Source organism: Anopheles merus, chromosome 3R, assembly GCF_017562075.2.
Source record: "Anopheles merus strain MAF chromosome 3R, AmerM5.1, whole genome shotgun sequence".
Taxonomy (NCBI): Eukaryota; Metazoa; Arthropoda; class Insecta; order Diptera; family Culicidae; genus Anopheles; species Anopheles merus.
In genome coordinates, this window is record NC_054084.1 from 44,359,432 (window position 1) to 44,376,219 (window position 16,788).

The window sequence follows — 16,788 nt, forward strand, 5'->3', positions numbered from 1 at the left end:
GTATATAAAATAAATGCCTCAATAGTGAAATACTGCGTGCTTTGCTCCTATAGCCACAAATAACAATATATTTATTAATTGCCTAACTCTGTACAGTGCTGTATGTCAAATAAATTAGAACCTACGCCAACGTTGAGGCTTCCGAAACGAACAAAACAAACAAAAACTACCCCGAAACGAAACACTCACACATACATACACAATCGTAATACGTCGTTGGTACGTCGGGTGCTTGGCTTTGTGATTGAAAGATTGCTAACTCCCTGTCTCCGCTATCGTAGTTTCACCTAAGGTGCACACAAAATGCTTAGTGTAGTGTATTTGCTCCTGCTGAACAAGCGCCTCTCCAAGGGCAGGTTGCGAGCTCACAGTCCAACGTACGAGCAGAAGCAGAATGTTAAAAACAATATACAGATGATCGCTATGATGGCCACCCATGCTGGTAGTGAATCTAAAAAAAAAAAAAGGATTTCAGGATAAACGCACAATGAACATTAACTTACGAGTGTACGAGACCCAAATGGGGTTTTCTTACTTACGTCGATAGGGTAGGCTGTGAACACAGATGCGATTGTCGACAGAAATGGAAAGCACAGCCGCCTCTGTGTCGCCCGTAATGGCGGGACCATCGAAGTTGGTGACGGGCAGAAATTCCAGCCCGGTGACAAACATCGCGTGTGCATTGGGCACGTGCAGCACGCGCTGCATGCTGAACGCGATGTAGATCGACACCGAGCCGCTAAACATTGTGCCGATCGCCACGAACCGGCCATCGTCCCGTACCGCCAGCGCGGCCAACGATTCGTCGATCTCGACCACCCCCGTCAGGCGGCCCGCATCCGGGTCCCACTGTTGCAGCAGACCCTTCGCCTTGCCCGCCTTCGCGAAGGGGTTGGCCAGCGTGAACAGTCGAAACTTGTCCTTCTGTCCCTCGACCAGCCCGTACCGACAGCGCTTCATCAGATAGCGACAGTTGGCTGGCGGACTCCAGACCAGCTTCCTCGACTCTTTGTCCGGGTTGATGGACCAGATGACGCCGAGTCCGTCCTTCGCGATCGACACCACGTGTTTGCTGTCCGGGCTAAAGTCGAGATCGTCGATCTCCTTCGTGTGCGCCGCAATGTCGGACGCGATCGTCATCTTCGGGAAGTTCCACACCCGCAGATGGCCATCCATGCCGCCCGTCGCCATTAGCCGCCCGTTCGGGCTGATGCGCACCACTCGCTGCAGCGGTTCCGCCTCGGTAAAGTCGGTCTGCACCGAGTCGGCCGTCTTGATTTCGAACCGTATCTGCTTCCGGTTGGCCGTTGGCTGCTTTCCATCGTCTGATTTCTTCGCATCGCCAGCAGCCGCCGGTGGTGGTGGCGTCGTCGCCGTCGCACCCGCTGCATTCAACGGGACGGAGCGTTGCTGTGAGATGCTTCTTCGTTTGCGCAGCCCCTCGGAGTCGGGCTTGTTGCCGGTCGAGGCGGACGGGCTGTACTCGCCAGAATCGATAATGGTATTTACGAGGTACATCTGGCAGTGGCTCTCCTGGCCAGCCATCAGCAGCGTTCGCTTTTCGTCGTTTTTCACCGCACAGTTCATCACAACGGTGGGGCCCGTTTCGTGCCGTATCACCTCGTCCGCCACGTACTTTTCGCCATCGTGGTAAATTTCGTAGATTTCCTAAAACGAAACCCATCCCAAGTTAGCGTCTATGTTTTTTTTTTTTGGCAAAAAGTCTGCCCGCTCACTTACAAATCCATTTGCAACACCCGTTTTCGAGGCACCACCGCCACCAGCGACCAGAACGTGTCGGCTGGTGAGCATTTCGATCGCGTACAGTGGGAAGTTGACGCGCGCCAGCAGGCCGTCCGTGGGTTTTCGGGCCGCGGACATGGTTGCACTTTGCGCTGCGCTGCTACTTGCCAGCCGATGGGAATGTTTTCATGGAATAGAGAGCTTTAATTAAACAAAATACAAATGCGAGCTGCACCGATCTATTTTCACTTCCACGTATTATTGGTTGCTGTCATACGCTTTGCTGTCAGCCGTTCGCTGACAGCTGTTCCGCCGCTGTCAGTTGCATACAGATCAGCTGGCGGTCAACGGTGACGGTGCACCGCGAGCATTAAAATATTTTACTTTCGCTTTCATTTGCATTATGTAGTAGGAGACACAGTGTAGGAGAAGTTTTAGCGAAGAGATGGACTGAGTCATTTTTATAGAGCATTAACGTAAAAATTGTAAATCAATGGTTTGTGTCAACGTATTTTTCAAAATGCTCCCTGTTCACGAACCATCTAAAAAGGCTTTTTGAAATTGTCATTAGCGCCATTCAGGATACAATCGGTATATTTTTCAAACCACCCAGCTAGCGAGCCATAATTGTACATTTCGAACAGCTTGCCATAATACTCAAGCAAGCCATAATTTTCTGGCAAGCTGTCAACACCGAAGACGCAGCCATTGTTTAGTTTATGGAAAACTAAATTAGTTGCACTATTCAGCGCTTCTATGCAACTTGGCGCTAGTAAAAATCGATTTTAGAACACATTTCAAATCGACCAGGCACACATTTCTGATCAAAATGTAGATATTTTGCAAATATTGATACACTCAATATTTTCTATTATGTATTTAGGAACATTAATAAGGTGAAATGATTGCTTATGATATTACCAAATTAGGAAAAATAAAACCTACAATTTTCAAAGGTTATTTCAGTTCAATTTTACATCGAGTTTTATTGTAAAAAATGCTTCGTTGCACAACGGGATGCGCAACATGCACGCGCTTGCACTTGACAGCTGCTGCATTCATCTGTTTTGCCGACATAAACAACACAATTTCAGTTTCTGCTGCACTACACAGAAGCGCACACACACAAATTTCCCTCCTGTTGGCTCTGCAAAGCTGGTCTGGTCTCATCTTGCAAATCCCGAACGATGTGTACCGGCGGATTACTCATCACGAGCCGGAGCCTCCTCTGGTTTCTGGTTACACTGATCGCGTGTATGACCCTGTTCGGCGCCATCGTACTACCGAAATGGCTGATCGGACCGGAAGTGATACAGATCCGCAACGAGGAAGGCAACTTTACCGTCCTGCGCCATCCCTCGGTGGGCATCTACAACAGGTAAGGGTGCGATGGCGGCTATTGGCCGACTATTCGGTTCGGTTCGCTCATTGGCTGTGCCTGTTTTGTGTGCCACTGTACAGATGCAAACGTATGGGACGGATAGAGTACAACTGTGGCAACTTCGATCTTAACGGGCTGCTGACGGACTCGACTGTCTTTCCGGTGCCGTGGAAGTTCACCATGACCCTGATGTGTGTCGGGACGATGCTGCTGGGCCTAACGCTGGTCAGCACGCTCGTTACCTGCTGCCGGCTGCACTCCGTGTACGGTTTCAGCATGCACAAGCTGCTGTGCATCTTCCAGGGCGTCTCGGCCATGCTGGTGTTGTGCGGCTATCTCGTATATCCGCTCGCCTGGGACGCACCGCGCGTGAGAACGCTCTGTGGACCGGACTCGGAAGCGTACTCGCCGGCCGATTGTACGCTGGGCGTTTCGATCTATCTCGGGGCGACGGGTGTGCTGCTCACCTTTCTCTCAACCATCCTCAGCCGGAAGGCCGAGGCGGCGTACTACAGCTCGAAGGCACAGCGCCGCGTCATCGACGGGCAGGTGCTGGTGTGTGTCATGTGAATCGTGGCCTGCTTTCTGCCCAACCACTTACGAATCTCTTCAAACCTGTAACGAGGCAGCTCTGCACGTGCGTCATCACCAAGGCAACTAACTGCCCGAGCAGCGTGTAAGGTGCTCAGAGCAACCGGTACCAAGAAAGGCAGGCCGGCCAGTCAATCTTCTTAGCGCTCGGTGCAAGGACATCGAGTGACGTCGTTCGTCCAGATGAATACGTTCATGCGATAACTAGGTCGGGAGTCAAAATTAAACCAAAGTCCGCACACAATGCTCCAGTGAACGAAACCCGAAACGAAGGAAAGCGCACACAAAATAAGACTTAGCAACAACGTGCCTCTCTAGCGAGATTATTACATTCTACATGTTCTCTCTATCGTACGAACCTCCAGTGCCTTGCAATGCATAGGGTACGCAGCTTTTATACACCTATTGTTAAGCCGTCAGAACATTCTCAACCCACAAACATCCCTCAAGTGCCAAGTATTGTTTTGTAAGCCATATTTTCTTTCTCGAAATAAATATACAACTTCACTTTTGTAGCTCTCTCTTTATCTCTCTTTGCTTAAGAAACTCGGTTCTGTTTGAGTCTGTTTTGTTGCATCATTTCCATTTCTCAACAGCGAGATCAGATCCGGCCAGCGGGTGGTACGTTCTCACTTCACTTTCCTTTTCGCTTACCACCACCCTTCACGCCATCAGCCCCCTTCGCAACCGCTTTCGCTGCCTTCAGCTTGTCGATGTACACACTGTGGCCAGTTTTCTTCAGATGCTCGAACAGCTTATTCTTGGAGGTAAACTTCTCCTTGCACGTCACACATGCGTTCTCCGTGCTCGACTGGCTAGTGCTCTCGTCGTCTGAGATGGGCCCCGACTCTTTGCTCGAGCCAGTAGCAGCAGGCAATGAGAAGGGCTCCGCCTCACCTTTGGCTTGAGCTTTGGCGGCTTTGCCCTTTGGGCCCGAGTCAGCAGCTTTTCCCTTCGTTTTTCCTTTTCGATTCGATTTCTTGCTGCCACCGGTCCAATCGTCATCATCGTCACTCGGTGCGGCATTTGTGGCGCGTCCCAGCCGTAAACCGATCATATCAGCCGCCTCGGTTGCAGAATCGTGTTCCTCATCGTCGGACGACTTTATCACAGGTATGGTAGTGCTGCTGAGTGCCTTCTTTTTGCCCTTGTTTTTCTTTTGCTTGCTTTTTGTCGGTTTCGCCTCTTGCTGCACTTCCGATTCGGGCTGCTCATCGCAATCAGTTCCGTTGGCAATTTCCAGCTCATCGTCGTTCGATAAGCTGCCCTCTTCCGGGTCCAGCGTCGGTTCTTTACACTCATTTTCCTCCATCTCCTTGCGCATTTCCTTGCGCAGCAGCTCAACGTTTTGCTTGTGTTTTTTCGATGCTTCGTGGTTTTCGTACGAACTACGGTTGGTGAACATCTTGTCGCAGGCGACACAGTACAGATCGTCCACGTAGAAGCTTTCCTCCCCATTTTCGTTCTGGCTAACGTTTAGGCCGGCCATTGCGTCTTCCAGCCCGTTCGCCTGCCCGTTCTCGTCGTCTGACTCTTCCTCCGATGCTTCGGCATACGTCGCTTCCAGTTTTCTGCAATAAGGACAGTTTGTAAACGCTTGCAAGCGATTTCAACGCACCCGTTACTCAACACTGATCCTCTTTACCTTAACTGTTCTTCGTATGCGTCGTTGAAAAAGCTCGACGAGTTACGCTGTTGTTCCTCGATCTCCTGCTGATTGCGGCGTATCTGCTCCAACCGCTTTTGTTCCGACTTCAGCCGGTTCTGGGATGCCCGCTCCTCCAGCAGCTTCTTGTACGCTTGCACCCGTTTGTCGCGCTTCTTCACAAACATTACCAAGCTGCGAATCTCGTCGTTGCGTTCCTTGCGCGCCTTTTGCTGCACCTTCTTGTTGTCCTTCTCGATGGCCTTCAGTATCCGACGGTCGCGAATCTCGGCCACATTGTGTGGATTGAGCCAAGCGTAGCTTTTCTTGGTACAGAACCCTTCCCAGTAGCCGTAAAACTGGCGCACGATCGTTTCGTAATCGGATTGCGAGTTACCGAACTTGGGTATCTCGTCGAACTCTTCCTCGGTGTCGAGGAATTCCACTTCCTCCGTGGCCAGCTTATTAAACACTTCTGCATACACGGCGTAGAATCCTCCCGGATCGTCCCCGAAGCCCTTGTAGCAAGAGGCGGTAAAGTAAGGGAACACATCCAAAGAACTATCTTCATAGTCGGTATGTCCGCCTCGCAGTATCTGTTCGCGATGGTTGTCGTACCTAGAGAAGAGGGGAGCGATGGTGCCATTTATTTCTATGATGTTTTTTTCTAGCCTGAACTATTTTGCCGTACCATGCCCTTTCCTGCGGATCAGAAAGCACATCATACGCCGCCTGAACGAGAAGAAACTGTTGGTTTGCCTCCTCTGCGTTGTCGAGGTTTTTGTCCGGATGCCAGCGGAGAGCAAGCTTGCGGTACGATTTCTTGATTTCGTCCGAGTCGGCCGTGCGCGTAACTCCAAGCACCTCGTAGTGGCACTTCATTTTGCACCGCACGATACAAGTTTCTGTTATTGTTTCCACCGAATAATTACCGATACGGAACCGAGGAGAAAATTGCCAACGGAACGAAAAAAAGTGCTCCGTGTGACAGCGGTGCCAGGCGCGTGCAGTGAAAATAACAACAAACGTTGCAATGTGGCAGCTTCGCCGGTCATCTGTTTGACATTTGATAGATGAGCAAAAAATGTGTAGCGATATCTACTGTGGTGTTTGTGGCTAGGAAATAATTCAAAAGATACGTTGATGGTTCGTATTTCCTCACGCTTGGATCAGACGAGCGCTCATAGGCCTCTGCAATTCCTAGTATAAAACCTTTCTTGCATCGCTGGTAAGTTTTTTTGTTGTGCCGAAATGATCGTCGCATATGTTCACATTGTCAGTCAGTTGATATCTCGGCGCTATGTATTGGTCATATGATGTGCTCTCTGGTGCGCACCGCTTCGATGTGACTCGATTCCGATTAGATTCCGATTCCGGGCGACTCTGGCCGATTTGAACTGACGACTCCGGACGATTCCGGAAGGTTCCGAAATTTTCGGAGTCGAATGGGAGTCGAATCCAAACTTTTGTCAACTTTACTCATCGCTGCACATTATAGCTCCGCAAGAGAAGACACAACAAAATGTAAAGAAACACTGGAAAGGAAAAATGGCGATTTGCAAGGGCCAGATCTATTGTAGAAAGTTAAGATGCATTGTTGGTTTAAACGGGTGATTTGGATTGCTCTCTTCTAATCCCCAGTTTCGTCGAAGGGTCAATTTTCTCAGTCATTTTAGAGTGCATCTGAGCTCACTGATCCTAGTGCGAAGTTGAATTATCCCAATAAGATGTTGTTTTAAAGATTCGTAACTAGAAGGTTGTGGTATTGAATGTTGTCAATTGTTGGTTATAAAAATGGAAATAATAGAATGGAAATCAAATTAAATCGGTTGAAGTGAAGTCAACGTGTCTGGCGTAACGTCCTACGCGGACATGCCGGCCTATAAGGCTTTCGAGACTTAATTCATTACCACGTAGCCGGATAGTCAATCCTTGCTACGGGGGGACGGTCCATTCTGGGCTGGGCCCATCACGGGCATGTTATTGAGTCGCTCGAGTTGACGACTGTACCAAGGGACCGCCCCAATAAGGACCGCGTCTATTATATAGTCGATAATATAATGTCAAACTTTTATTAAAACTAATGTTTTTACACATTTTGCAATTCATATTTAAAACGGTAGTAAAGCACTAATGGGACCATGCAGGATCAAACCCATACAATAAAAGTTTATGCTTATGTAAAAAAAAGGAAACCGATCTCAGATTCTTTTCCGAAACTATTTCTAAAAAGGAAATAGGGTAAGTGTACCAATTATGGCTGTAATATGTCATCAAAATACCGATTTCACGCCTGTAAAAATAAGTATTGGGTAAAATTTCATGTTTTCTTGTAGCTTACAATGTGTACAATCACTCAGTTTTTATCAAAATACTAGAACATTTCAATTCTAAATTGCATCTCAAGGTATCAATTGTGGCTATAGTGTTCCTAGTAAATCGCCATACCTGTACCAATTGTGGTTGTATGCTAAAACTCGTAGATATTTAAACCAAAAATTACTTTGTGACATTGTTTTAACTGAAATCAAGTAATAATAAGTTCACTGCACCAATATAAGTATGTAATCACCAATAAATACGTAAAATTAACATTTTAAAATATCCGTTTTCTATCACTGGTAGTAGTATTGATATCCACGCTCAATTAATCGCACAATTGATGAGGCTAATCCAAAAAAAAAAAAAATACTTTCGTACACTTTTCTGATGACACCGTGCTTGGACACACACCTGACAATCTTTCATATCACCTGAAAGCTATACCGAAGCCAGCTACCGTTTCAGCGCGATACGAAGAGGAGCACAAATCAGGGTGGTATGTTTGAATTTGTTTAAATGAAGAATCGTAGCCATAGTTTAACTATCTTCTGACCAAGATACCTCCGGCCAAGTCTAGCACTAACTATCGCTCAGGGAAAAACAAGAGTGCATTTGGCAAAAAGGTGACACGAGCGGCTTCAGATTTCGCTTTCTTCGTATGAAAGTCATTCAAGGCTGTATTATTTTGGTGAAACTGATTCGATTTCATTCTACTGATTACTCCACTGATTACTGATTCGAACACTTTACAAATAAATGATGCTTTAAACACAAAATAACACTTTATATTGCGAAAATAACAACGAGAAACTCCGATTTGTTCATTTTTAAATTACGCACTACGACCAAAACGACAGTTGTAAACAAAACATCCATGGTATACTGCGATATTTGGTGCATCAAAGGTTAGTTGTACCAATAATGGACATACGTAAAAAAACATATTTTTGATGAAATGGTAAATAATGGTAAATTTTGATAAGAAGTCGTTAAATAGCTAATATTTTGCACCAAAATGATGATTTTGAGATAAAATTATGGTTAGGTGCTTGAAAATCGCCAATATCCTTCAGTGCTGCTCTTAGCAAAATGGTAAGATATACCAAAAATCTTGGCAACACATTTTAAAAGGGTAATATTTAACAAAGGGAAGTGAGCAGCACGGAATTAATGAAGCACAAATGTGATAAAAAATGTTCATATTTGAAATGAAAAATCCTTCCGTGGTTTTAGAATGCAAATAGACTGTTTTAGAGCGAAAATAGCGTTCGTTATAGCCATAATTGGTGCTATAGCCACATTTGGTACACTTACCCTATTTGTAAAAATAAACCAAAGTATTTAATGTTGATTTAAGGTTGGTTTATTCAGCTTAACAAAACTGAAGTGTATCCAAGTATGTAGTAACAATAAAGGAAAAATCAATAATACACAATAGGCGATAAAAGTACAACGTTCAGGAAAGGTTTTTTTTCATCTTCTCAGCTGTTGAATCGGACTAACCGTTTGATGCACGAATGTCTACAAAGTTTTCTGGAGTATAAGGCCATGATAAGCAATGTAACAACTAAATCCTGCATCCACAAGCAAAAGCTTTTCGGTAGGAAGTTTTGCATTCAACATATTTGAAGCCTGCATTGGTAACCAAAAAAAAAACTTTATTTAATACTTTTGAAACACCAAGTAAAGGTAAAGGATCGATCGGTAAAGGAGCTAGATTCACTGAAGGCAATATTTTATAATTATTATTAATAATATTATTATTATAATTATTATTATTATTATTATTATAATTATTATTATTATAATTATTATTATTATTATTATTATATTATTATTATTATTATTATTATTATTATTATTATTATTATTATTTTATTATTATTATTATTATTATTGTTATTATTATTATTATTATTGTTATTATTATTATTATTATTATAATTATTATTATTATTATTATTATTATTATTATTATTATTATTATTATTATTATTATTATTATTATTATTTATTATTATTATTATTATTATTATTATTATTATTATTATTATTAATATAAATATTGATATTAATTTTTATTATTTATTATCATTATTAATATTTTTATTATTATTATTATTATTATTATTATTATTATTAATATTATAATTATAATTATTATTATTATAATTATTATTATTATAATTATTATTATTATAATTATTATTATTATATTTATTGTTATTATTATTATTATGATTATTATTATCATTATTATTATTATTATTATTATTATTATTATTATTATTATTATTATTATTATTATTATTATTATTATTATTATTATTATTATTATTATTATTATTATTATTATTTTTATTATTATTATTATTATTATTATTATCATTATTATTATTATTATTATTATTATTATTATTATTATTATTATTATTATTATTATTATTATTATTATTATTATTATTATTTTTTATATTATTATTATTATTATTATTATTATTATTATATTATTATTATTATTATTATTATATTATTATTATTATTATTATTATTATTTTTATTATTATTATTATTATTATTATTATTATTATTATTATTATTATTATTATTATTATTATTATTATTATTATTATTATTATTATTATTATTATTACTCAAGACATCTGACAATACTGGCCTACATATTTTAACATCAGTATCCTTACAAATACGAAAACTCAACACATTTTAGTAGAACTGATTGCAAGACTATAAATAAACAAATAAATAAGAGTTTCACGTGTTGGCTGCGTAACGTTTGTAGTAGTAGTAGTAGTAGTAGTAGTAGTAGTAGTAGTAGTAGTAGTAGCTTTATTGTTTTGTTTGTACATGAAAATGTTATTACATTGTGCAATTTTACAATGGGTCCGTATGCTTACTCTCCTCATTGGTTTTACTAATTTTTCTATTGGCTTGGCCGATTTGTATTTTAGATAATTATATGCCTTTAAATTTTCTAGAGGGAAAAAATTATAAAAAAACCCCTGCAAAAGCGTAACGTTTGTTTTAGAGCAGGACTTCTCCAAACTTTTCAGTTCGCGGAGCGCAATGCTTCACATTCAACATTGTTGAGGGCCATTTTGACGCTACCTTTAGAATGAGTGGAAGTTCAAATCTCGATTTAATAAGAAAATACTATCGAAATATATCAAATTTCTGTAGCTTTCTTTTATTGAATCTTGATTTTCATCTTTCAGATGTAAAATAAAAATCAGTTGGAAAAGAAAGCTATTTAATTTAACCTTAACCCAGTCCTCGCGGGCCGCATTAAAGGCGCTTCAGGGCCGCGTGCGGCCCGCGGGCCGTAGTTTGGAGACCCCTGGTTTAGAACATTAACTGTACTACGAATCGATCATTCTTCATAGTGGATCATGAGAACGAAAGACAAATTAGCCAAAACCTTTTTTTGTGTGCTAAACTGTGGTTTGGAGTTACACGTTTCGGATCACCCTTTGGGGACTAAATAACAAGTTCTAAAATATCCAAATCTAGAAATCATATACAGGTTATAATCGACAGCAAAGCTTACACCAAAGAAGAAGCTATTTCAAACAGAATTCAAACGTAACTTATAAGATCTCTCTAGCTTTTGATAAAAAAAAGAAAAAAAAACAAGAACAGGTTGTGAACTCTTCATCTTCGTCATTCAACCTACTTGTTGTTGCAAAATTATTGTAGAAGCTTTTAAAACCCATAATGTGTTTTTTATTTTTTTTCTACTTCCTGTCCTAGTGTTTTGAGTTACCTTTTCACTCATACCGGTCATCGAGTGCCATCTGCCTGTGGATCAAATCGGCTTTCACTTCAAGCGCTCGCATAAACCCTCAAAAAGCCCTTTGACGCTGATTCCGTCGCTGCACTTTGATCCGTTAGTAGTTGTTGTGGTCTTTGTCCTACATGCTACACTGCACCATTTTTGTGCCATTTTGTACGACTCGTTAGGTTGAAGTTTTTTCGTCATGCTGTGTCATTCCCTTCCACAAAAGAAATGAAATGTTTCTCGGTCAGCTTTTTTTATTTTCGAGGGTCGTACTGCGACATTTCGTGACACTTTGTAGCGAAGATCTATCGAGTAGTCTACTCTAGAAGACGGTTCAGTTCGGTGTATAATAAAAGAGAAATAGCTAAAAAATGATACAAATATGAGGATGGCCTTTTCTCCTCTACCCTCTCTCTTCACATGCTATGCAGCAAATGAGATTCATTAGTTGATCTATGTTGCTTTGATGTAGAAAAATGAGATAGCAAAAGCAGGCTACGGCAGCGCTGGCTCTACCTGTCTGCAAGAAGCTAGCAAACGGATTGGGAGTGGGTTTCTTTGGCTCCTTAGTTTTGGACATGTTCAATGCATCGGTTGCTTCCGCTCACATGCACCTACATACACGACCAAAAAAGGCCACACAGGGTGCACTGAATCGTATGTGCACCGTACAGATCTAATAATGTATCAATTTTTGCAAGATGAGCAGATGCCTTCGGTATGGCTATTTTCCCACCAGGGTACAAAGCCAAGTAGCATAATGCGTGCCGGAAAATCTACCCCGTACTGTATGGCCCATGACGATAGGACTGACAGTGAAGAAATAAAGATTTTGCAGTGGCTTGTACAAACTGCTTGAGTGAGATGAAGCAGTGGGATGAGTGTACTGAGGAAAATATGAAAAGTGTCCGTTTCGATTATTTCATTGCATTTGATGTGTAGTGAACGTGAGCGCAATATAATGATGCAAACCGGCTTCGATTTTTTTTAAATGTGTTCACAGCCTCGAGAGCTTGCAATTCCGTGAATGCTGTTATATGTTGAATTTTCATTAGATATTTCTCCTTCTCGACTATTTTTCTTTGATGGCCATCTATTGGCCTTTGCTTGCTATTTCAATAGCTAGCTTTCATCGCTTCACCGTTGCAATTTAATATGCTTTATCCTTTTGAATGCATAGTTTTGCAACAAGCGCAAGTAAAATTAAGAAAATGAAATAATCCTCTAAAAGTTTTGTCCATGCTCGCTTTTCAATTCGATAAGAGAACTGCAATGTAATAAAAAAGAAGCTGACTGCCCTAAATAGTTTCGCCTGGCAAGCGTACAGCAAAACTAAAGAACAACAAACAGCACAGAATCAATGAATTGGCCCTGTTTTGAGGGTCGTTTCGCTAAGAGATGCGAACTTAAAAACAACAACAAGCAAAACTTGTAGGGTTTGGGTTGTTCCATCATCATCCCGTAACTGCAGCGAATTGGCTAGCGAAAGTTGTAAGTAGCTTCAATGTTGCAGAAGTGGCTGCAATTAAAATGGAAATTAAGGAATGAGAAAATTATATAGTTTCTTCTGCTGGTAGAAGTGTATCGTGCCTGAATGTGAATGTTTCTTTGAGTCCAAAGGTATCGTTGGAGATGTTTTATGAGATGCTGTAGAGTTTGTTTACGCTGCTTTCGAGTTTGTGATGGCCAAGCCCAGACTTATCTGATAATTTGTTTGATCGGATGAGCTTGAATATTATTAGACGAAAATAGATGTTTTAGCTTGAAATAGTTAAACGTCAATTTGCAGCATATCTTAACAAAGAACTCAAAAACACACCGTAAAAACCAAAAGATACTTTTTCGATAAAAATCTATTCACAACGACCATATGTGAGGTACATAGACGAGATGGCGGATAAATCAAGTTACGACATTGCAGATCATAAGGCTGCAACATTAAGCAGGTGCGTCAGGGTGTGTTCCTGTAGCGTTTTATATCCCTTTCAGATCGATCCAAAAAGAGCTGGGAAAATCATATCACACAGCTGTGTAATCTCTTTTCCGAGGCATTTTTGCCGAACCGCAGATGCCATCCATTAAAAATAACCAAACAGTAGAAGAGCAACAGTAGCCACAATAGTACCGTTTCTGTTATGCGTGTGTATGGAAACATGGGGATAAATTTCGATCGAATTACCTTTTTCCCTCAATGCTCAAACGTCAAGAACGTAACGGAACAGGTAAGAACAGAACGGAAAGGTGGCCATAAAACAAAGTTCTGCGATCAAGTTGCGGTTTTTTTTTTATTATTTCGATTTCCCCGCTTGCATTGGCCTCAAGGATGGCCTTGATTGAACGAATCTGTTTAGTCAGCTGCTGTTTATATGAGCACAAGGAAACGGAAGTGATGGAATAGCGCATAAATGTAGTCATCAAAATCCCTTCAGGAAAGGACAGTGCCCGGTAAGAAATAGTAAGCCATTTGCAGGTTTATGGGAGTATTTTATCTAAAAATCGATTCACAACTTCAGTCGTGTGCTTATGTACTGAGAAATCGGGTCAAGAAGCCAAGAGGACCTTTGTTGTCCACTTGGTGGAATAAATGGGGTTGTTTAGTATATTTAGATAGATTTAGAAGTTGTTCGTTACTTGATATTTGAATGGAACTAACAAATTAAATACCATATAGTTTCAGGTTCGTGTTGATCGAGCCAAAGAGCGTAAACAAGCGTAATGAAAATATAGCTCCAACAAAAAATAAGGATAATGTAAAACATGAAAACAACACCAAAAACACATTAAAACCTACTAAATGAAAAATATAAAATGTGAATGTAAGAATAAATAACACACATATTTTACGCTTTTATTGTCGTTTATACCAAGCCGTACTAGTAGGTAATAAAAGGTAAACCGCGAAATTGATAGACGATTAGTCGACCCGGGACGTACGATGCGTTGATAAAAATCAATTTCCTACCAACGAAAGATAACACACACACTCTTCGTAGAGTCCAAGATCCTCGACTTCGGTGGAGCTGATAGACGACATCCCGTAAACATCTATTAAAGCTTATGATGCCACCAAAAGGTCCTAAAAGCTTGTGAATAAAGAAAGAAAACACATTTGCTTGATATTTTTTCTCTGCATAGGATAGGTCCCTCGGTTTGTCTTCCCTGCGGGCAAGGCAGACGAGCCGTATGATGTTGGTAGCCAACACTTTAACTTGTATGATTTTTTTTGCTGGTATTTTTTTTTACATCCTTCAGCTATAAGCGAACGGTCTATGAATATGAAAAAAACGAGTGACGGGAAGATAATCAAGAAGAGCAATATTTTTCAGATGTTCCGCATAACGCCGCGACGATGGTCGATAAAAAGTTCCTGGAGGGAGATAGCGCTTTATTCATATGTAAATCGCATTGTGCGTACATTTTTAGTGGGCTGGCTTGTATGAAGTGGTGTTCTGTGTTGCTTGTTTCTATTTTGCCCAACTGTCAATGAGTGGCCGTAGACTTACCTTTTCAAGTGTTCTCTAGCCAGGGACGAAATGAGGAACGATCCAAGCAATTTATTTTCCACACACAACTGCTAAAGTGCGTTTCTAAAATTACCTTTCAAAGTGATTGACACGAGCAGGCTCAAGGATATGCACGCTGAGAGGCGCACGCATACCAACAAGTGGACACAGGTCGTAGTGATGGATCTGGTACAACAGCTGGTGTCGAGAAGAGCAGCAAAAAAAGCTCACGAAGCAAGAGCTATTTTCAGTATTCACCATAGCTGCGTCTGTTGGAATTGATTTTACGAAGGATACTTCACACTACCCACTCTAGGACAAAAAGACCCATAAGGAACCCAGCGTGCAGAACAGGAAAGCGTGCGGAGTACGTCCTCGTTAAGGAGTGCGAGATTAGCGAGTAAATTTTGCACGTGAATAGAGCTGGAGAGGTAATTGGAAGTTCAAAGAGACGGATCCAAATATACGTTTCCAAGACTTTCTCGGGTGAAAAGAACAAAACATATACATACAACAACAACGACAAAAAAAAACATTGCGAAATCTTGAGGCCCGTGATCGGTCAAGATATCATCTTGAAGAATTCTCTTGCGTTTGATAACCGTTAATCGTATTGCGTTTAGGTTTGTTTTTTTTTGTTTATTCCGTTGCCGTGTCCGTTCGTGTTTACCCTGTGTCCTTGCAATAAAATTTGAAAGTTAAGGCAATTTTCTTTGATGATGAAGAAAATTCGGGTGAAAATCTGTGGCAACAGTAAAAATGTAAAAAAATCACGCCTATGAAGACTAGACGTGATTTGCGTTTGCAAGTTCCAGAAAAGAAACGTGTTTGCAAATCAGAATGTCTTTTCATCTACCTATTGAAAGTTAGGACTGTTAGCTGTTTTCCATACGAAAATTGCATGAGATGTATGCATGGTAGAAAATTCAATTACGCACTGGAAAGTGAAAAACAAAAATTTACTTTGGACTGCAAGACGGGTCCTAAATCAGATCTAAATTTTGTGTTTATTGTATCGATGAAAGTGAAAGTGATGAATTTTTTTTAATACGTAGCATTTTCTTCTTCTTCTTCTTCTTTGACTCAACAACCGATGCCGGTCTAGGCCTGCCAACCCACTTGTGGGGTTGGCTTTCAGTGACTTATTGATTTCCCCCCATAGCAGGATAGTCAGTCCTACGTATGGCGGCACGGTCTATTTGGGGCTTGAACCCATGACGGGCATGTTATTAAGTCGTACGAGTTGACGACTGTACCATGAGACCGGCTACACGTAGCATTTTATGTACCAAAAAAACTGAATTCATACACTAATAGTCTACATACTTTACATACATGTAATACTTAATATTACACGAGCTGTCCCATGGTACAGTCATAAAATCGAACGTCTCAATAACATGCCCGTCATGGGTCTCCAGTCTCGAAAGGACCGTCCCCTCGTAGCCAAGGACTGACTATATTTATACGGTTGCGTGGTACTGAACAAGTCTCGAAAGCTTGTATAGGCTGGGCATGTTTGCGTAGGATACATTACTAGTATTACTTATTATAATCAACATTATTTCGTCTCATATTTGTTCCCTTACAATCGATCTCTACATGATCCGTTAATGTATGAGGAGAGCAGTTAGCATGAAATAATAAATGAAATTTAGGTTTATCGAATAAATTTGATGATCGTTCAATAATCTTTCTTTATTATAATGTAGCTCGATAATCTCATTCATTGCTTCTTTTGAACCCAACAAAACCCATTTTTTTTTAAATTACACGCTATCAACGCGTTAGAACAAGTCCGACA

General features: G+C 40.9%; 3 protein-coding genes across 3 annotated transcripts; 1 reads left to right on the forward strand and 2 right to left on the reverse strand.

Annotated features, from left to right (window-relative positions):
* Positions 1-25: 25 nt before the first annotated feature.
* LOC121597466 (prolactin regulatory element-binding protein) lies at positions 26-2,019 on the reverse strand. Its single transcript, XM_041923242.1, has 3 exons — positions 1,741-2,019; positions 540-1,668; positions 26-451 (listed from the first exon to the last, which is right to left on the reverse strand). Exons 1-3 carry the CDS (start codon positions 1,879-1,881, stop codon positions 366-368), a joined length of 1,356 nt encoding a protein of 451 aa, XP_041779176.1. The 5' UTR covers positions 1,882-2,019; the 3' UTR covers positions 26-365.
* Positions 2,020-2,813: 794 nt separating this feature from the next.
* Positions 2,814-4,230, forward strand: LOC121597107 (LHFPL tetraspan subfamily member 2 protein). Its single transcript, XM_041922643.1, has 2 exons — positions 2,814-3,121; positions 3,205-4,230. The coding sequence occupies exons 1-2, from the start codon at positions 2,931-2,933 to the stop codon at positions 3,692-3,694; spliced, it is 681 nt and encodes a 226-aa protein (XP_041778577.1). The 5' UTR covers positions 2,814-2,930; the 3' UTR covers positions 3,695-4,230.
* An 8-nt stretch (positions 4,231-4,238) lies between these two features.
* On the reverse strand, positions 4,239-6,384 carry LOC121597105 (dnaJ homolog subfamily C member 21). Its single transcript, XM_041922642.1, has 3 exons — positions 6,052-6,384; positions 5,361-5,978; positions 4,239-5,286 (listed from the first exon to the last, which is right to left on the reverse strand). The coding sequence occupies exons 1-3, from the start codon at positions 6,240-6,242 to the stop codon at positions 4,350-4,352; spliced, it is 1,746 nt and encodes a 581-aa protein (XP_041778576.1). The 5' UTR covers positions 6,243-6,384; the 3' UTR covers positions 4,239-4,349.
* Positions 6,385-16,788: the final 10,404 nt, after the last annotated feature.

Bases quoted from the DNA above. Each gene is read 5' to 3' on its own strand.
- LOC121597466 (XM_041923242.1), bottom strand. From the start codon at position 1,881: ATGTCCGCGGCCCGAAAACCCACGGACGGCCTGCTGGCGCGCGTCAAC. The intron at 1,669-1,740 runs GTAAGTGAGCGG...GTTTCGTTTTAG, and splicing joins CGGGTGTTGCAAATGGATTT to GAAATCTACGAAATTTACCA. The intron at 452-539 runs GTAAGTAAGAAA...TTTTTTTTTTAG, and splicing joins TCACAGCCTACCCTATCGAC to ATTCACTACCAGCATGGGTG.
- LOC121597107 (XM_041922643.1), top strand. From the start codon at position 2,931: ATGTGTACCGGCGGATTACTCATCACGAGCCGGAGCCTCCTCTGGTTT. The intron at 3,122-3,204 runs GTAAGGGTGCGA...GCCACTGTACAG, and splicing joins TCGGTGGGCATCTACAACAG to ATGCAAACGTATGGGACGGA.
- LOC121597105 (XM_041922642.1), bottom strand. From the start codon at position 6,242: ATGAAGTGCCACTACGAGGTGCTTGGAGTTACGCGCACGGCCGACTCG. The intron at 5,979-6,051 runs GTACGGCAAAAT...CCTCTTCTCTAG, and splicing joins GATCCGCAGGAAAGGGCATG to GTACGACAACCATCGCGAAC. The intron at 5,287-5,360 runs GTAAAGAGGATC...TCCTTATTGCAG, and splicing joins GCATACGAAGAACAGTTAAG to AAAACTGGAAGCGACGTATG.